The sequence below is a fragment of the Lemur catta genome, chromosome 9, assembly GCF_020740605.2.
Source record: "Lemur catta isolate mLemCat1 chromosome 9, mLemCat1.pri, whole genome shotgun sequence".
Taxonomy (NCBI): Eukaryota; Metazoa; Chordata; class Mammalia; order Primates; family Lemuridae; genus Lemur; species Lemur catta.
In genome coordinates this window covers 24558138-24579521 of record NC_059136.1, presented here as the reverse complement: position 1 = coordinate 24579521, position 21384 = coordinate 24558138, and the positions used below count along the sequence as shown (strand labels likewise).

At 48.5% G+C, this 21384-nt stretch overlaps 1 protein-coding gene across 1 annotated transcript in view; it reads right to left on the bottom strand.

Moving 5' to 3' along the window:
- The window catches only part of TSNARE1 (t-SNARE domain containing 1), a 107140-nt gene extending 87971 nt beyond the window's left edge, over positions 1–19169 (bottom strand). The window contains 1 exon segment of the mRNA XM_045560951.1: positions 18955–19169. Within this exon segment, the coding sequence (XP_045416907.1) occupies positions 18955–19137 (183 nt within the window). The 5' untranslated portion in view covers positions 19138–19169.
- Positions 19170–21384: the final 2215 nt, after the last annotated feature.

The window sequence follows — 21384 nt, the reverse complement described above, 5'->3', positions numbered from 1 at the left end:
AGTCGGCCCATGCAAGAGCCTTCAAACTGTGACTAATGCCATCTGGACCAGCCCTTCCCTCCACTGACCACTACCCATGGGCCCCACTAAAATGTCATCAGCAGCACGAATGTGCCCTTAGGGGTGCTTTGGAAGCCAAACCAACTCAGAGACCTCAGGGTGAAGACCATGACCTTACATGAGACCAGGCTACCTGACAGACTGAGCCCCCAGTCTGCTCACATCTCATCCCAAGACTGCAATGTCATATGGAGAAGATGTGTAGGACCTATTTTAGGGTCAAAGGAGGTCTTAATCATGACAAATTTCTACCATGGCCTCAAGTGAGGAAGAGAGGCACCTATACCAGGTATTCTCTTATCTAGTTCAAACCTTCATTTTTAAGATGAGAAAACTGAACCCAAGAAGAGAAAGTGACTTATCAAAGTCATAGAGACAGACAGCATCTGGAACAAGGTCACCCGAGGCCCATGTCGGCAGTGCCTTCTGCCCGTCCCAGCTTCCATGTTCACATGGCCTCCTTGTCGCACTCTCTGCACCAGGCACCAAAGCCTAATGTCTGCCCTCATGATGATCTCCCCACTGGACCCTGAGTACAGAGGAAGAGGAGTGCATCTTCATCATTGTATCGTCCATGCCAAGCATTCCTGCACTCACTCACCAAGCAGTGGTACTCGATTAGAACCTGGAGTCAGTATGAATTCATGGTTTTTAATATGCACAGAGAAATACAGATATAGATGTGTGTGGGTGTATATAATCATGCACACACATGCACACTCACTGACAAAGCTGTGTGCATACATGACAGACATCTACTCCCTAGCTCTGTCCACTGAGAGGGCTGAGCTGCTATGCACCCCCATAGCAATGAGCATCCCCAGCACACAGATTTTGGTACCTAAATACCATTCTTTACTAAAAGGAGTTAAGAGGAATTAAGATACCTTGGGGAAAATGATTTCCAAAGCAACAGCACGGAAAGTAAAAGATAACCCTGGAGTACCTCGTTACATGCAGAAGAGCCAGAAAGTACTCAAATAAAGGTAGGGACATCTCAAAAGGACAGAGATACCAGCTGTAAAAGGCTGCCCCTGGCCAAATCTGCACAATTGGAACATGAAAATAGGTAATGATAATAAGAATTATATAATCCATTGAATAAAAAAAAAAACATGAGCCCACAGTGTTATATAAATAAATAAGAAAAAAAAGAAGAGCTCTTCCTTAGGGTAGAAAGCCAATTAATAATTGTGTCGGGAATTAGCAACAATCATAACAATAGTTGATTCTGGTCAGAATGGCCAATGGATGTTAAAGCTAGTGAGTGAAAGTTTCATGACTAACAAGCTATTTACATACTTTTAAAGTATCTTCCCCAAGATACTTATTAATTAAAAAAGAAAAAATAACTTTACACAGTAGAAACCTGGCAGATACGACCTTAACCACGTGATCCTAGTGAACATCACTGGCAAGGGGGCAAACCAACACTACGTGCCTCCTGATACGGTGCACTAGGAAGAGCACGACATCCCTCAAGTGTACGACCAGGAGAAACACCAGGAACACCAACCTGAAAAACAGAACTGACCAGCCACCTTCTAAATGGCAATGCCTCGAAACAAAGACAGATTGAGGAGCTGTTCTAGATAAAAGGAGGCAAAAGAGATGGGATCACTAAAACTAACACATAACCTGGGATTTCATGGGCTAAAAAGGACATAATTCACAAGGTCTGTCCTATAAATCTTACTGAACAAGAATGGCATATCCATGTTGATTTCCTGATTTTGGTCACTGCACTGTAGCTATGTAAGAGATTGTGTATTTGGGGATCAAGAAGCATCATGTCTGCAACTCACTGTCAGCTGGTTCAGAGAAAAGCCATATATACACACATACACAAAGAGAGACAGGAATAAAGCAAATGCAGGGAGAAGCTAACATTTGGGAAATTTGGGTGAAATACATACAAGAAGTCTTCCTGTTAATCTGGCACCTTTTCCTTAAATCTAAAATTACATCCAAAAATTTTGAGTTAAAAATAAAATTAAAACTCATTGGACATTTTTTTAAATCCTAGGAATAAATTTAAGAAAGGTGCAAGCACTGAAAACTGTAAAACATTACTAACAGAAAGTAAAGAAAATGTGAACGCGTGCCAGGCCCACCATGTTCACGAGCAGGAGCACAGACTGTAGAGCTGTGACTAAGACACTGTGGCACTGGTGCTGACATAGATGTACATCCGAAATATTTTCTAAAACCAAGAAGTCCTTCCCATTTTAAAAACAATCTATTCAACAATTCTGAAATAAAAGGAAAAATACAAATGAAAATCGAAGAATTTCTAAAGAACAATAACAATGACAATAGTACATATGAAAATCAGAAAGATACATTTAAAGTAGGAATCAGAAAAATTCATAACACTAAATATTTTGATGAAAAAAGTGAAAACAAATGAACTAAATTCCTGGCTCAAAAGGTTAGAAAAAGAACAACAAAATAATTCAAAAATAACCACAAGGAAGGAAACAAGACAAATCAAAGCAAAAATCAATGAGGTGGAAAGGAGAAAACAGACATAATTAATAAATCAACATTCCATTTTCTAAAACAATATAACAGAAAAGACAAACAACCAGCTAACTTAATCAAAAAAGGGAGGAGCATGAACATACAATATAAGAATTTAAAAAGGAGAATAACCATTAAAAGAGAAAAAAGTTAAGGAATCATAAGACTATTTTGCAAATAAATCTCTATGCAAATCAATTATAAAACCTAAGTAAAATGAGTACATGTCTTGGGAAAATAAAGTTTACCAAAAGTGACCCATTGGAAATAGAATACTTAGACAAAATTCAATAGAAGAAATTTAAAAAGTTATCAAAAAACTGCCCCAACAAAAAAACACCAGGACCAGACGGTTTTGCAGAGGAATGTGACCAAACATTTCCAATGCTCCGTAACTCATCCTAGGGCATTGAAAATGAAGTGAAATTTCCTGATTCTTTTTATGAAGCATGTATAACATTGATTCTAGAACTTGATAAACATAGCCCAAATACAAAATAGAAAAAGAAAACTGCAAACGAATACATTACAAATATGGATGCAAAAACACTAAATAAAATACTAAGAAGGAAAATTCAAAACTCCATCTGTTTATTTTTTCCAGGAATTCAAGGCAAGTTCAACATTAGAAAATCCATTAATATACTAAACTATATTAATGGACCTAAGGGAAAAGGCTCGAGTCTCTCCACAGATGCTAAAAACAACATTAACAAAATTCAACACTCATTTCTGATGAAAACACTCAAGCAGCTGTCTTAGAATGATAAAATAAATAACTTCTCTTCCCAAAATGAGCACCTTATTTAATGGGACAATAGTAGGAACAGCTCCCACAGATCAAGAAGAAAACAAAGGTGTTTGCTCTACCTAGTACTGCTCAACATTGCTCTGGTGGTATCACCAATGCAGTTAAATGAGACATCAACAAGACATTAAAAAAAACAAAGAAAGAAATGAAATAAAACTACATCTCTGTGCAAATGATACCACAGTATACTTGGAGAACCCTAGTGACACAATGTTAAAATCCAAGCAATAAAAGAGTTTGGTAAAGTATCAGAATATAAAATTAACATACAGAAACTAATAGCCTTCACAAAATTAAAAACCAGCTAGAGGATATAAAAAGAAAACAACAGCAGCAAAGAAGATAGTATACCTAGGAATAAATTTAACATGAAATGGGAAACTTCTCTTAGAGGAAACTTTAAAACACTCAGAAAATACTTTAAAGTTCACAAAAGTAGAATTGATCAAATCGAAAGACATCCCTCGTTCTTTGGTCAGTTTCCCCATCCCAATAGAAATACCAACCAGCATTTTTATGAAGCTAGAGAAGCTGATAAGGAAGTTCATTTTGGAAAACAAATGTACAAGAATAACTGGGAAAATACTAAACAAATAAACACAAAGAACTAGTACTAGCGGACTTTTAAAGATCCTAGAGAATGAAGTACTGACACACGCTACAGTATGGATGAATCTTGAAAACGTTATGCTAAGTGAAAGAAGCCAGACACACAAGCCAGAAAGAAAAGACCACACACGTTATATGATTTCACTTTTATGAAATGTCCACAATATGTAAATTCACAGAAACTGAAAGCAGATAGATGATTTCCAGGAGCTGAAGGAAGAAGAAGAGGGAGTAACTGCTAAGAGGTATGAGTTTTCTTTTCAGACTGAAGAAAATGTTCTGGAATTTGATAGTGGTGATGAATGTACAATGCTATGAATAGACTAAAAATCACTGAACTGTATACTTCAAAAGCATGCACTCTAGGATATGTGAATTATATTGTAATAAAACTATTATTAAAAATGCTAGAAAGCCTCCAATTAAAACACTGTGCATGAAAACATAAGTAGACCAATGGAATAAGGAAGAAAGTCTAAAAATAGACCCACGTACATATGGAAATTTAGTATATGATAAATGCAGCATCACAAATCAAAGAAGGACTTTTTTATAAGTGGTGCTGGGACATCTGGTTAGCCATTTGGAAAAAAATAAAAACTGGTCCATGCCTCACAAAATAAAAAGAATACACTCCAAATGGATCATGCCTATTAATGTAAAAGATAAAACAGTGAAAGCAGGTGCAAAAAAATAGTGAATTCCTCTTCAACCTCTGTGTAGGGAGAAGTTTCCTAGATAGGATTCAAAATCAAGATGCTACAAAAGGAAAGACTGATAAATGTGACAACATTTTAAAAAGCAAACAAGCAAAAACACTTTTGCATGGGAAAAAACAAGAGAAGCAAAGTAAAAAGGCAACTGACAAGCTGAGAAGAAACATCTGCAATATATGTCACAGACAAAAGGCTAATAATATCCCTAATATATAAAGTGCTCATAGAAACTGCAGGGAGACAGAAAAAAAAAAATAGAAAAAAATGGGCAAAAGATACAACAGAAAATTCACATATACAGACACATACATAATGTAAAACTGGTGCTTAAACATATGAAAAGACTGCTCAAGCTCTCTCATAACTAGAGAAAAGCAGTTTACAGTTACACTGAGAGTTCCCCTTCTGCCCCCAATGTAGGAAGCCGGAAAAGAGTGTTTCCCCAACCTAACAATAAGAAAAAGCTACAAAACTAGGAAATGATCATTACTGGACTCATTAGAGAGCAGAGGTATGAGGCCAAACAAGTAGCCCACAACACTAAAGAAAGACAGATAGTCCAAGGATAGACAAGATGGGAGCACGCAACCCCAGCAGCAGAGAGAGAGAGGGAGGCATAGGCAGGCAAGAAGAACTCAGCCATGCCCAAGTGAGAGGCGCCCTGGGTGGCCACATCCACTCACAAGCCTTAGCCATGGCCCAGCAGGTGCTCATAAGAAAGCTTGGAGCAGGACAAGGCAGGACCCCAGCAGTGCAGGTGCAAGGAGAAGGTAGCCCTGCAGCTGAGAGACAAAAATCCCCTTCTCCCCTAAAGAATAAAAGCCCAAGGGTGGCAATGGCTGGCCCCTGTGGCCCCAGGTCATAAAGAAATACCCACAGAGGCTGGGGAAGGGTAAAGAACACCCTCTGTCCCCAGAAAAGAGGCAGGGTGCCTTCCAGGGACCACTAGAGCAGGGGCAGACACACTCTCCTCTACAAGATGAGCAAAAGACTCGAGGCAAAGTGTGACTGGCAAAGGGAAGAGGGAGGGTCACTGAGAAAACCCCACTCCAACACCAGGCCTGCCTGGGACTGAGGCTGCAATGGGACAACCACCACCAGGCCACCAGCACCTAAGTGCCAGCCAGATCAGTCTACTGCTGCGGGAGGGCAAGAGTGTAGGGACAGACTCCCTGCACCTGCAGCACCCTCATAGGAGGAAGGCCCAAGGCTGGGGGCCGGGGCAGGAACACCAGCCCCCCTTAGCATGAGGTAACTCCAGAGGAATCTGAAGTTGGGCTGTGCACTGAGGGTAAAAACAGCAGCAATAAAACCCAAATCCAAGCCAATTCCTCACCAGCTTGACTCAACCCGCACATGAGCAAAAGGGACATGCCCGTTTCTTTTTTATTATTATTTTTTCTTCTTTTCTTTTTCTTTTTTAAGTTTTTTTCTTTTTTTAATTTTCTAGGCTGGAGTGCAGTGGTGTGATCACAGCTCACTGGAGCCTCGAACCCCTGGACTCAAGCAATCCTCCTGCCTCAGCCTCCTGAATACCTAGGACTACAGGTGTGCACCACCACACCTGCCTAATTTTTCTCTTTTTGTAGAGGTGGGGTCTCACTATTGCCCAGGCTGATCTCAAACTCCTGGCCTCAAGTGATTCTTCCACCTCAGCCTCCCAAAGTGCTAGGATTACAGGTGTGAGCCACCATACTCAACCAGGATATGCCCATTTCTAAGCATAAATATTATTTACCTCAGTCTGAAGTTCTATACAATCAATCAAAATCAATTAAATGAGTCAAAAAGTATGAAACACACCAGAAAAAGCAAGCCATTTTCAAGTAACAAAATGATCAGCAGAATCAGACTTAGACACCATAACTATCAGGGAATTTTAAATTAACTATGACTGGCCAAGTACAGTGGCGCACACCTGTAGTTCCAGCACTTTGGGAGGCTGAGGAGGAAGGATCACTTGAGCCCAGAAGTTTGAGGTTGTAGAGAGCTATGATGATGCCACCATACTCCAGCCCAGGCAACAGAGTGAGCTCTTGTCCCAATTAATTAATTAATTAATTAATTAATTAATTAATTCTGACTGACATGTTAAAGGCCCCAGTGGGGGCCCTGCTGGGCAAGCCCTGCCACTTGCTACCTGTGTCACCCCTGGCACTTTCCATAACCTCCAAGCCACGACCCTCCTCTGTGAAACTGGTTTTTAACACAGTACCTGCCTCACAGGGATGCTGGAGGAAACTGAGCTCACAGAAGCAAAAGGACCTACAACATTCCCTAACCACAGTGCTCAAGCATGCCGGCCCTGCCCTGTCACTGCCGTTCCCTCCCTGTGGGCCTCTCCCTCTGGGTGCTTTCTCCCGCCCTTCTACCTCCCTCTACTTCTCCAATCTGCCTCCTCATCCTGCTGCCCAGCATCTCCTGGGTCTCCTCTCTCTCGCCTACCTGCTGAGATCCTGAGTGGGTCTCCCTCAGCCTCCATCTCTGCATGTCACAGGGAGAGAGAGGGGCAGGAAGGACTCCTAAGACTAGGCAGCAGACATGAGAACCAGGCCTAGAGCTGGGCATGATTCCGTTGGGAAGAAAACCATCCTGTCCCTGAAGGTGCCGCAAGGCACAGACCTGGGCCGGGGCCGTGGGAGCAGGCTCAGGCCTGGCTGCACTGCCACCTTCAAAGGGTAGCTACAGTGGTCATAAAGGCCCAGCTAGGCCTCACACAGACTGGTGGCTGACAGAGGGGAAGCTGGGAAAACATCCACCCAGCAGGGAGGCAGCAGGAGGGCAATGACAAGCTGAACTCTCCCAATTCTCCAGCCACCCACAACTAGCCCAAGGAACAAGAACAGGCATGGAGGACAACCTCACGGAGGGCTCACTGCCATCCTCCAGGAGGAGGTCCTAGGTAGGCCTACAAGCTCCTGCCTTCCTCAGCCAGAGTCCTCCCATACCTGCCCCAGGCCATAGCAGCACCCCCCAACCTCCTCACAACCTACCCCAGGCCATACCAAGGGCCTAGGTCTGTGAAAGTGATGGCCCCTGAGAGCAGGGGCCAGGATGAGGCTGCCCTCCCAACTTTGGCATGGCATCAGAGGACCCCGAGCCTACCACACTGTCCCCACGGCAGAGGAGTGTTGACCCCCACTCTCTGAGAGATAACCCCACCACCCGGCCTTCTCCTACCAGCCACCCCAGGATCTGGCTGCAGGCTGGGCAAGAGGAAGCACGTCAGCCAATGAAGGGCCCGGCACAGAATCCCAGCCTTGGAACCTGCCAGCACCTGCTGGGCCAGGTGCTGTATAGATGCAGGACCTGGGCCGAGATAGGAGCAGAGCAGAGACTGGGCCTCAGACCTCTGGGATCCAGGAGACAGCCTTGCCCCTCCAGGCAGAGGCCAGACGGGAAGGGAGAAAGGAAGGAAAGAGGAGGCCTGAGGAGGAAGGACTTGGCACAGCCAGCGGAACAAACCCCACAAGATCACAACACCAAAAAGAAAGAAAATCCAATCTCTAGTTAATGTGCTGTCGAGTGGAGCAAAGGAGAAGGTCTCCAAGAGGTGTCAGTTTGGAAAAAATTAAAATACTAAAGTTCATTCACTGGGGACTTGGCTTCCAAGCAAATCACTTTAGAAGCAGGAAACCCATGAATTACAGGCCCCTGGAGAGTTCTCTCAAATAAAAGCAGTCTGAAAAGAGAAAGGTATGGAGAAGGAGCTGGCAGGGGCAGGGTGAGGCTAGGCAGAGGAGGGAGGGACTCCAGCTCAGCCTGAGGTCCCGCCGCCCCAGGCCAAGACTGCTCTAGCAGACTATTCCACCTTTTACACACCTGCAGGGGACCCAGCACCGGGCAGGTGTCCAAACACTACCAGCTCCTGGCCCCTTTCCCCTCAGGGAGGCGACAGGCTGGCTGGAAACAAGATGCCCAAATTTAGGAGCAACACATCTCGACAGCAGCTAAACAGAAATGCGTCTCCCATGGGGGCAGCAACATTGGTCACAGTATGCTCTGAGCCTGTTCTGTGCCAGGCCCTGGGATACAGCAAGGGACAAGCCACATGTCTGCATCCAGGTGCCCGTGAGGATTGAGCAGTCTCTCGGCTGCTGCACGAGGTAGGACTCAAGGGCGCCTACAGCGGATGTCTACATCTGGTCCTGTGCAGACAGGGGCGCACACCCAGGGCCAGGCCTGTGCGGTGACCGTGGGGAGGGCAGGTAGCAGGTGAGAAGCACCACACGTGGTGGTCAGGGCAGCATGAGCATGCCCCTTAGTCTCTGCAGGGAAGGATGGGGCAGGCCTTGGCGGGACAGGCCCTGGCAAGACAGGCCCTGGGGCCATGAGCCCGCTTCCTAGGCTCCTTGGGGACCCACCGTGCAGGCCTTGCAGCCACTGGACAAGCACTCAACCCACCGGGCAGTCTTTGGTGCATCTCCCAACGAAGTCTGCCATCCAGTCATCACGGCGCACACAGCATGGGCCCGCAAGCGCCTGACCCTTCAATTAGTGAATCAAGTGGCTTAATGAAAAAATAAAATCAAGCTCCTGACACCACCAGCACTCGGCTCTCTGGGCAACCTTGCTACACAGAGACACCCATTTGTAGCGGCGGAAGCCCAAAAGGCAAGAGCCTGCTTCTTCCCCCAGGTTTCGCTGGCTCCACTAAGTCCCCAGCAGCCAGCCCAGGCCCAGGCAGCACTGAATAAAGCTGTGCAGACACATGGAGCAAGGGAGGAGAAAGGAAGAGGGCGGCAGGGCCTGGAGAACTCCGCCTCCCACCTCTAGGCTGCCCTCCAGGCCCACGGGGGCCTCGGAGGTCCCCTCTGCAGTGGGCTGCATGGCTGGCTGTTATAAACACATGGAGAACACAGTCCCACCAGAGTCGGGGGAGGCGGAACAGCGCAAGCCACCTGGGTCTGAATCCCCACTCTGGCTGGACCAGTGTGTAACCTTGAGAAAGTCACTCCATCTCCCCTACCTATCCACACACCCAGAAATGGGGGAGTAAGAAAGAGACAGGTAGACACACAACATGCACCTACTTGCTCTGTTTTCCCTTAAAGGGAACCTAAGAATCACAGGGTGACACTGGAGCCCAACGGGCCTGCTACGGTCTGAATGTCTGTGTCCCCCCAGTATTCACATGTTGAAATCCTGCTCCCAAGGTGATGGCATTAGAAGCTGTGGCCTTTGGGAGGTGATTAAGTCATGGTGGTAGAGCCCTCATCAGTGGAATTAGCGCCCTTATGAAAGGGACTCAAGAGAGCTCTCTAGCCCTCCTTCCACCATGAGAGGGCACAGCGTGAAGTCAACAGTCTGCAACACAGAAATGGGCCCTCACCAGAACCTGGCCCTGCTGGCACCCTGATCTCAGACTTCCAGCCTCCAGAACTGTAGAAAAGAAATATCTGTCACCACCAGGTTTATGGCATTTTGTTACAGCAGCCTGAATGGACCAAACCAGGCTCCTTGCCCTGGAGAAGGTACAGGGTGAAAGGACAAGGCCAGCTGGAAGACCTGCCCAGACACAGGATTCCCAGTCCCCAGCCTGAGTGCCTAGTGTGAGGGAATAATGTGCCAGGCCCACCCCTGGACACCCACAGTGGAAAGGCCTGCTGTCCCCAGAAGGACAAGCAGCTTTAGGCAGATCCCAGCAGGACCCAGCCAAGCAGAGAGACCAACACAGGGAAACTGGGCTCAGGGAGAGGGAAGCGCTCCTGAGGTCACCCAGGAGGCAGAGGACAGTGTTGGCAGAGCCCCACGAGCCTGCTGCCCCATCTCTCCACTGTGCCCACCCTGGCACAGCAGGGGAAGCAACAGCATTCTCAGAGCCCACCTCACCCCTCCCAAAGCTCTCACACCCATCTCCCCAGCAGACATTCAGGCATCCGACATCCAGCGTCCAGACAAACGAAAGGAAGACTTGGGAAAATGCAGTGGAACCCACATTTATTCCAGATGGAGTAAAGGGTTAAATGGTTTAAAAATAAAATATAAAACATTAAAACAACCCAAAAGAAAACATTTAGCAAATACAAATGCAATGTTACACACGCACACACACACACACACACAAACAGATTTGGCAGCATATTAAAAAAAAGCTTCTATAAATCAAAATGCAACATAGGCAAAATTAAAAGGCAAAAGATAAAGTGAAAACATATTTGCAACAAATATGACAAAGGTTGCTGTCCTTGATATATAAAGCTCTCCTACAAATTTATTTTTAAAAACTTTCTAACATAGTATGAACTAAATTGAGGAAGTGAGTGGGAAAAGCAAGTGACCCGTCAGCACATGAGAATCAAACTGGTGAAAACTCACAGGAAAGCCAGTTGGACGTGCCAGCTATCAGACTGCGCCCATGGACACGGAGTGCGGGCAGTGCCTGGACCCCCCAGCCTCAGACACAGCTTATAGGGGTACAAAGCAGCACAAGCCCTCCCAAACAATTAGTCAGAGAGACCCCCCGCACCCCAAGAGCTGTGCTCCAAGGAATCCAAACAGAAACAGTCAGAAGCTGGAAGCACTGCAAAACCAGAAACCGCCTAAATAGTCAATAATGGAGAAATAATCAACCACGTCACATACCTACATAGCATGTGGCAACTCTAAATAGTGTCTAAAAATACATACTTAGTTACGTGGGTAATGCTCAGAAGATAATGCTAACATGAAAACAAGGCCATGAGAATGTGCAGAATGTATGTCACCATTATCCCACGAGAAGCAGGAGCAACTTCGGTTCCCCAGCTGGCCGTGCACAGTGGAGCTGCCATTCTGGAGAACCGTTCACTAGTTTCTGATAAAGATGTGTCTGCCCTGACCCAGCCATCCCACCCCCAGGCACTTACCAAGACAGCCAGACACAGGCGTCCCGCAGAGCCTGTATGCCCTGTCAGGCAGCCTTGCCAGGGTCACCCAACCCAAACAGCCCAGGCACGCGCCAGCAGGGGAAGGGACAAACGGCAGCCAGCATCGCAAAGGGAGAAGGCGCTGACGCCACAACCACAGGATGCTTCATGAAGCACAAGAAGCCAGGCCAAGGAGAGTCACACCACATGACACCAAGTTCAGGAAATTCCAGAAGAGGCAAAACTCACATGTGGTGACTGAACACAGGGGGGTTGGGAGAGAGAGACAGGGAGGGGCACGAGGGACTTTCTGTGGGTGAAAATGTCCTACGTCACATTCGCTACAGGAACACTGAACACTTGAGATCTGTGCATCTTGTGTGTTAACCACAACACAGTCAAACACAACACAGCACGTGCACAGTAACAGACTAGCAGGAAACACATCATGGTGCCAAGGGTGCAGATCCGACAGATGCCACAACGGGACAAACCTCGAACGCACAGTGCTCAGGGTCAGGACCCAGTTGCAAAGCAACACGTAGCATGAATCCCATTGACAGGAAATGTTCATTAATCAGCAAATCTGTAGGGCCAGAGAGATTAGGGGCAGCCTGGTGGTAACAAGGAGACACCCCAGTCCCTGCTTCTAGGGGTGGCCACGGGGAAACTGAGCTAACACCGGAAGTGCCTCTGAGAACACAGGCCTGTGACGTGCTCTGACAGGCCTGGGCACTGTTGCCAGGAGCCCCACAGCAGGCACAGTGCCCTTGGGCCCACTCCAGCCTCTGAGTAGAGTGTGAGCTTCTCTGTGGCCCCAGGTGGCCCAGGTGGACCACACCCTCCAGGCTCCAGGCACTGTTACCACCGCAGCAGGTGGTGCTGAGCTCACAGGACACCTGACAGGTCTCTGGATGTGGCTCTAATGTCAGCCTCTGAGGACTGGGCTGGCAGCATCCCTCTGCAGAGAAGGACCCTCAGGACCGCAGCACCAAGCCCAAGCAGGTCAGCACAGGGCAGCATACACTGTCCTCCCGCCCATCACAGCACCTTGGGCAGGTGATTTAAACCCAAGAGCCTCGGCCTCTTCATCTGTACAATGGGCACAGGTCCCCTGCCTCAAAGGGCTGCTGCCAGAGAGGATGGATCAGCATGCCACAGAGCAGGTATCATACCTTAAAGCGTCACTGAGGCTGCTGCGTAGTCAAGGCCCCTCCTGCAACCAGGTCTCTTCTCCCAACCCCTTGGCCTAACCCCTAGACCCCAAAGCCCCCAACCCCTCCTTCCCAGCTGAGTGGAAACCTTGCACATGTGGTGCACTCACACCTGGAGCCCTGTAGCAACCTTGGAGCCTGCCTGTCTAGCGGGGGGTGAGGGGAGACGGAGGCCAAGGCAGGACACCCCGCTCATGCTGGGAGCCAGTGCGGGGTAGAAGAAGGAAAGCACTCGGAGGGGTATGACACACCTAACCGAGGAGCCGCACACGACGTACTGCAGAGCCTTCCTGCTTCCTTCGGTGGCAGCGGTGGCCCCAGCTCAAGGCAAGTCCCCTCCCCCTGGTGACCTGGGCATACACTGTCACCTCCCACAGCTCAGCTTCCTTGGTTAGCCGCAAACGGAGCAGAAGACGAGCCCTGCCTGCCTCAGCATCAGGAACAGTCAGCACCCGCGGCACCGCTGCTCATCTGCGTGTGTGGGACACTGAGTCACAGAGCCCAGCTCGTGCCCACTCCCAGATGCCGATCAGTCCCCCCTTGGGGAGCAAGCTGCCACCCGCTCCTCTGACTGGTACCTGACACCCCCCCACACACAGGCCAGATGCTCGGGGGCAAGCATGGGTGGGGGAGGCCGGGCCCACAAGCCCTGCCGGCACCAGCCCTCTGCAGCCTCCGTGTGGGTGGGCCTCGGGCGTGCGCACCAAGCTGCATGCACGAGCGTGTGTGCCTGTGGATGTGACAGAGAGCCAGAGGAGGAGAAGGCCTGGCTAGGGGGAGCTGCAATTATATGAATCAGTGTTGTTATAGCAACTTCAACTCCACGTCAAACAGGATGCCAGCCCGGCACCCCCAGGCACCTCACAGAATGACACCCCAAATCAGCACTGGAGAAGCACCGACCGCTGTGGTATAAAAGGGCAGTGAGAATGCCAGCAATGCACGCCCCTCATCCCTCCTCTGCCTGCCAGGACTGCCTGCACCCCAACCTCTCTCCCTGCCCACGAAGGCCTGGCTCTGCCCCCCACCTGGCCCCTGCACTGTCAGCCAGTCCCTTCTCCCAGGATGGCAGTAGCAGAGGAGAAAGAGACATGCCTGAGTCACAGGGCAGGGGGAGGAAGCCCCGCTGTGCCCTCAAGCAGAGATCTCCTGACAGCAAGGGGTCTCAACACGGGGGTGGGGTGGAGGAGCAGCAGGGCCACTGCTGTCATCTTCAGGCCGTGGGAAGGAGGGGCACATGGCCCCCATTCATCCGAGCACACCCTACTCAAGGCAAAGCCATCCCCTTCTCCAGACAGCCCAGCCTTCCAGGAGGGAAGGGAGCCCGGCAGGCCTCCTCGCAGCTTCTGGCCCCCACTTCAACTCTCAGGCCTACAGGGAAAGAGCTTTTCTGTTACCATTTCCCAGTCAGGAAGCTGAGGCTCAGGGAGGTCAGAATCTGCCCCAGGCCACCTTGCTGGCCAGAGGCCAAGGCGGGATCCACACCTAGGTCTTCTCCCACCAAAGGTGTGCTGGCCCTGCCCACTGGACCAGGCGCTGGACGAGCAGCCACAGCCATCCGGCTGAGAGCATGGAAGTCTGCAGCAGGAGCCCCCACGTCCACAGCCCAGCTCTCCCAGGGGGATCGGCGAGGACCTGTGTGAGCTCAGCGAGACGAGATGGCTGGGAGGGCTGCTGCGCACCGGCTGGATCCTCACAGTGGGCTGGGGGCACCGCTGAGCCCACTAGGCATGGAGAAAAGGGCAAACGCACACACCCTGGGACCTCAACCCTGACAATGTGCCACAGCACTGCCCTGGTTTCATCCTTACCAGCAAGCAAATCCAATTTCCTCCATGTCCCCAGAGAAATCTCCCTGTGCCCAGCACAGTGCCAGGCCCAGGGGAGGGGGCTCTGCCCTGAAGGTCCTCACTGTCCGGGGCAGAGACAGCCATGGCCAAGGACACAGCAGCACACGCTCCGCACTACAACCAGGTCTGTGTGAGGCTGCAGCAGTGCACGGTGAGGGCACCTGGTCTGGAGGGGGCACAGCCACACAGCTGGGCTAACGCGGGGCCACACGGGGGTGGGTGGGTATGCTCTCTTCTTGCCAGGCCTGCCATTAACACAGTGTGTCCACAGGGCCCAGCTGTGCCCTCAGTCTCCCTGTCACCACACACAACCTCCTGGCTGCCAGGAAACACCATCAGCACCTACACCACCCACATCTCCTACGGTGTCAGCAACCCCAGGCCCTGTTCTCCACAACCAGTGCCCCCACGCCACCCCCAGATCACCACCTTCTCCACCCACAGGGGAGGGAGGCTGGCCAAGTACTTACTGTCTGTCTGTCTGTTTGCTCTAAGATGGGAGTAACTTGAGCAGGTTGATAGGCTGGGCGAAGCAAGACCCTCTGCAGGAGCAGGGGGCAACCACTGCCACAGGTCTCAGGGCAGAGGGTGTGGGAGTCTTCCCCTTTTACAGATGGCAGTGCTAGAGTTGGGCCAGAGTGATGCTGGCACATGGGTGGGTGGAGGCAGCAGGCAGTGGCTGGCCAAGGAAGCACAGCCTGGGCTGAGCAGGGTTCCCAGGGAAAGGAGAGTGCTGGGTGGGGGGTAGGGGGCTCAAGGGGGCGGTTGTGGTGTCCCCCCTAGGGAAGGGCAGAGGGATCCACAATAGAACAAGGAAAGGCTGACCCCAGCCCTGCCTGCAGTCTCAGAAACAGGAGCAGAGTCACAGCCATGGGGCCTAAGGGAGAGGCAGGAGGAGGGGTCAGTGCATGTTGGGGACAACCCAGAGCCAGGCTCAGCAGGAAAGGAGCAGCTGAGAGACCTGGAGAAAGACAGGCCAGGGGAGGGCAGGCACGGAGGCTGGGCAGGATGTGTGCAACAGGACATTGGCACTTCAAGGCACAGAGGCAAAGCACCACCCAGTACAGAATGTGAATGCCAAACAGCCGTCCTCTGCAAAGCCAGCAGACAGGAGCCCTGCAGGTGCCAGAACAGGGGTGGGCAGGGGCCAGGGGACAGGGGTGAGAAGGACAGGCAGGGGGTAAGAAGGGGGGTGGGAGTGGGCAGGGATCAGGCAGAGGGCAAGGGATATAGGTGAGGGAATGGGCAAGGAGCAGGGCCGAGAGGATGGGGGGCAGGGGACAAGCAGGAGGAAGGGGTAGGGGGCAGGGATCAGGCAGGGGGCAGGGGACAGAGGTGAGGGAGTGGGCAAGGGGCAGGGCGAGGGGACAGGGGTGGGCAGAGGGCAGGTAGGGGGCAAGCGGAAGCAGGGGTGCCCACAAGGCAGCTCTCAGAGGTCCCAGGGAAGACTCCCAAGAGAGGCAGTCTCATCACCCTATGACGCTCTAAGGTGTCCCTCCCAGGAGCTAGGCTGCTGGACCAGGCTGGAGGGAGTTCGGCAAGGCAGGACTAGAGCCTGCTGCCCATAGCGATGTCGGCCCAAAGCCAGAACCTTCTCAGCAAACACAGCCAGCTCCTCAGCTCTGCTGTGAAGCCTCATGGGAAGAAATGGGACAGGCAGTCAGTCTGGCAGCCAGGGGGACGTTCACAACAAGTAAGGCCACGGTGGCAAGGGCAGGGAACATCCCCTGGTGGCACCTGGAGCATGCCCAGAACCCAGAGGTGCTCAACCAGTGGGAGTGGAAGGAACACCAAGAGTTTTCAAGAGTTTCAAAAGCTTCCAAATAATTCAATGAAACATTTCTCCCTCAGGCTGGGGGTGGGGGGGTCTATGCAAACAGGATGAATGGTCCCTAACCTCAGCAAACACCCGCGCAGGCGCTGTCCAGGAGCTGGGCTAGAGAACCACATGCTCCAGCACAAGGGTCAAGAGGTCCCACCTTCCACTTATAAGAGCTTGTGCTGGTCCCTCAGTATCTCAGCACCTCGGTGTCCCCTTCCATAAAATGGGAGCAACCTCACCTGTTGTGCCACCTTCACAGATGAGGTGGCACTGACAAGCTGCCTTATCACATCTGGGGCCTCTCTGCTCCGCTGCCTGCCTGGGGGCCCATCCACAGCTCCCCTCTCCTCCTAAGCTTTCCCTGACTCCCACCAGCACCCACGGCTGCTCCCCTGATGCCTAGGCCCCTGGCTAGAACTGCGGGGGAGGCCAATTCAGTGTCTGAGACACCAGGGCAGCCCTGTGCCTCCAGATGCTCACCCAGAGGCCTGCAGGGAGGAGGCAGCCAGGTGGATGGAACAAACTGCGGGGATGGGCCGCCCCTGCCCCACCCAGGTCAGAGGTTCAAGGCACTGTCCAGGCACTGTCTGTGGTGCTCAGAGAACTGGCCCTGAGCCAGCCCAGCTGGCCTGACTCACACCCTACTCACAGCCTTGCAGGGTCCACCCCTGCCTCCAGCTTCAACTGAGCCCAGCCAGGCCTGGTGGCCCTACTGTCATGGCAAAAGGGGCAGGGGCATGGATGAGTCTTTGTGAAGTGCCCACTGTGCGCATGGACCAGAATAGGCATTTGAACCACATTATTCTTTTTTAATGCTCGTAATTCTAGGAGGTTCTTAAACTGAGGAAACTGACTTCAAGTATAAGTGTGGCTTCATACGTTAGCATATTATTTCCTATTCACTTCTAGAAATCACATTACAGCAACAAGGAGAATGCCGCCCCCAAATTAACAAACTAAAAGTTTAAAACCCAAACTTCAAATTTAGAAAAAATAGTAAACAAATACAATCTGCAGGCCACAAAACACAGGTGAGGGCCACCAGCAAGAGCAGAGAGCTGGAGTCCTCTCAGGCGGGAGTGGAGCATGCTCGCGGAGGAGGGGCGTGGTGGGCGGCAGGTCTCGGGAAGCCCCTGCAGAACGTGCTCCCTGGGCACGGCCAGCAAACCAAGACCTCAGAAGCCCTTCTCTGCCACACCACTAGCAACCGAACCAGGAAAGGGGGCTGGTGTCAGACACTCCCTGAAAAACCGAGAGAGGAGTCAACGCTCCACACAGAATCGCCCAGATAGCCACCTGTGCAGGAAGCAGTCTGCTTCGGTGGCAGTACTGATGGAGGGGGACAGAGCTCTGGAAAGCGACTCAACCCTATGTCCCCATCCCCTGCCTCTCTGAGAAGGGGGCCAGGAGGACTCTGACAAAGCTAATCCAGAAAAAAACAATTCATTCCAAAAGGAACAACAGATCCCTAACAGCCAAAACAATCTTGAAAAAGAAGAACAAAGTTGGAGGTTACATTCTTCCTTATTTCAAAGCCCTCTACAAAGCTACAGTAATCAAAACTGTATAGGAGGCCAAGTGAGGTGGCTCATGCCTGTAATACCAATACTTTGGGAGTTCATAGGATCACTTGAGACCAGGAGTTCAAGACCAGCCTGGGCAACATAGTGAGACCCCCATCTCTACAAAAAAATTAAAAATTAGCCAGGTGTGGTGGTACGCACCTGTAGTCCCAGCTACTCAGGAGGCTGAGGCAGGAGGATTCCTTGATCCCAGGAGTTTGAGGATGCAGTGAGCTATAATGACATCACTGCATTCTAGCCTGGGCAACAGAGCAAGATCATATCTCAAAACGAAAAAAAAATCACGATAACGCATGAAGACAGACATATAGACCCATGGAGTAGAATGAGCCCAGAAACAAACCCTGGAGTATATTGTCAAATGATCTTCAACAATGGTTCAATCAATGGATTGGATCAATGGTTGAATCAAGGGTTGGATCAATGGGGAAAGGACCATCTTTTCAACAAACAGTGCTAGAAAAACTGGATAGCCCCATGCAAAAGAATTACGTTGGACCCTCACCTTCAACCATATCTAAAAATTATTACAAAATGTATCAAAGACAAATATGAAAGCTAAAATTATAAAACTCTTAGAAGAAACACAGGGGAAAAGCTTCATGCCACTGGATTTGGCAATGATTTCCTAGCTATGACACCAAAAGCACAGACAACAAAAGAAAAAATAGAAAAATGGGACTTTATCAAAATCAAAAACCTCTGCGCATCAAAGTTCACTATCAACAGAGTGCAAAGGTAGCTCACAACATGGGTGAAAATATTTGTAAATTATACATCTGTTAAGAGATTAACATCCAGATTATATAAAGAACTCATAACTCAACAAAAAACAATCCAATTTTAAAAGTATTATGAATGACAGAGACAAGAAAAGTGAACAAAATGAGATGAAAAGAAAGAAATTAAATCACTTACAAAGGGAAAAAAAAAACAGGCCTCAGATTTCTCCAAAGCAACATTCAAAGTCAGAAGACAGTGCAGTGACATCCACAAGGCAAAGGATGACAGTCTGGACCAAACGTTCTGCCAACATTCAAACTGGCCCAGAAGCCAAGAACCTACTGCTTCGAACATGCAGCACTTAAGGACCATTCCCATCAACCATTCTGAGAAAATGCCTCCAAAACAAACCTCAGCCAATCAAAAGTTGACAGAGGAAATGTTATTGAAAGGGCTACCAATGAGCATGAACCTTATCTGTAGACGTAAGACTAAGACAAGTGTGGGCTTTCAGTAAAGGAACAGAAGGCAGATAATGTAATGCCCTGACTACAGAGTAATGACTCAACTAATAAAAACTGGGAGGGGAAGGAGAGAGGTAGAATAATTAGCTCATTGCTTCATCAGTAAGAACTTGAGTCAAGGGATATAATTTAAAGCTGACATTTCAATAACAGAAATACAAGCAGATTTAATAGTCTAAAGGCAAACACTGAGAAAGGTACTACTGTTGACTAAAATTGGGTGATAAATGGAAGAAAACAAAATGTATTAATTTTATAATTATTCATAGAAGATTCATTAGATTCCTACAGGTGCCATATCAAATTACCACAAAAGTAGCAGCTTAAATCACACAAATTTGCACCATCACAGTTTCTGGAGGTCAGAGGTCCAGCTGGGCTGCATTCCTTCCAGGAGACTCAGGGAAAGTAACTCAGGTTGTGGGAGGAATCCAGGCTCTTGTGGCTGTAGGACTGAGGCCCCTGTGTCCTTGCTGGCAATAACAAGGGACTGCCCTTAGCTCCTAGACCCCTCTGCACTCCTTGCATCTCAGAGCCAGAAAATCCTTCTCAATCTTAGGACCTCTCTGATGTCCCCTTCACATCTTTCTCACTTGAAGCTGAAGAAATTTCTCTGCTTTTCAGGGTTCAGGTAACTATGTTAGGTCCACCCAGGTAATCCAGAATAATCAATCTACCTTAAGATCCATACCCTTAATCACATCTGCAAAGTTCCTTTTTGCCATCTAACATGACATTCTCATAGGTGTCAGGAATTAGAGTGTGGCTACCTAGGGGAACAGGTGACATTATTCTGCCTATCATAGAAGGTACTTAATAAATGATCCCTATAGATGATAGAGTGCTACAAGCATTATATGACATTATGTCAGATATTATTGTAATATCCCATATAGACAAAGGTATAGACTCTTCTAAATATCAGAAGACCTATGTAAACTAAAATTTAAAAAAGCAAACAGACCAAGTAAAAGACTTAAAGATATACACACACATACACACAAAAATCATGACAGAACTAAAGTCAAATATAGTTGACCTACTAATTACATTAATTTAACTTAACTAGCACAAGAAAAAAAAAGATTCTCAGATTGAATCACAAAGCAAAACCCAACTTTATGTGGCATATAAGAGACACATTTAAAGTAATTTAGAAGGATTAAAAACAAAAGAATGAGCAAAGGTATGCCAAACAAGCATAAACTCAAGAAAGCACTAGTCAGGACCTCATAGTTAGACAAGGTACAAATGAGACAAAAAGGGCACTCTGATATTAACATGTGCACTTCAGAATAAAAATACAATAGTTATAAATAGCTATGCACCAGATAATATAGCAACCAATATTCACAGAAGCCACAAGGAGAAACAGAAACATACCAATAGTAGAGACTATTGTCCACAACAAAACAAGAGATAAAACTACGTAAGGATTATACATGACCTAAATAAAACATTAAGGTGGTAAAATTGATTGATATACACATCAAACTTCTGTAAACTCAAAATAGAAATTCAATCTTCTTTCCAAGTCCCAGTGGGAAAGTGATGAAAACTGACTCCATATTACAGCCACCCAAAAAACCCCTGAAACCCAAAAGTTCAGAAGAGAATAGTTAATATTCTCTCGCCAAAATGCAACTAAAACTAGAATAATAGCAAAACCAACAAATCAAAAGATCCTCTACTTGGAAACTTTAAAACTTGCTCCTAAACAACTCTTGGACCAGAAGGAAAATACAAACCAAAACTGCAGAACTTGTAGACAGCCATGATAAGGAAAATGTGTTCCATCAGAACCTAAGCATCAGTCCTTAAATACAAAAAACGTTTTTTGAAAAGAATGTGAACAAATGAATCAAGGGTTCACATCAAACATTTAGGAAAAGAGAAGATAAACTGAGGAAAAGTAGAAGGGATTATTAATGCAAAAAGTAATGAGTCAAAAAGCAGAGAAGTAGGACAATTAATTTAATAAATATATACATAAGTTAAATCTTTGAAGAAAAAGTAAAGTAGAATAACAAAATGGAAACTATTAGCTAACCCACCCACCCACTCACCCCCCAAAAAATGGTAGAGCAAATGAGAGGGAAAT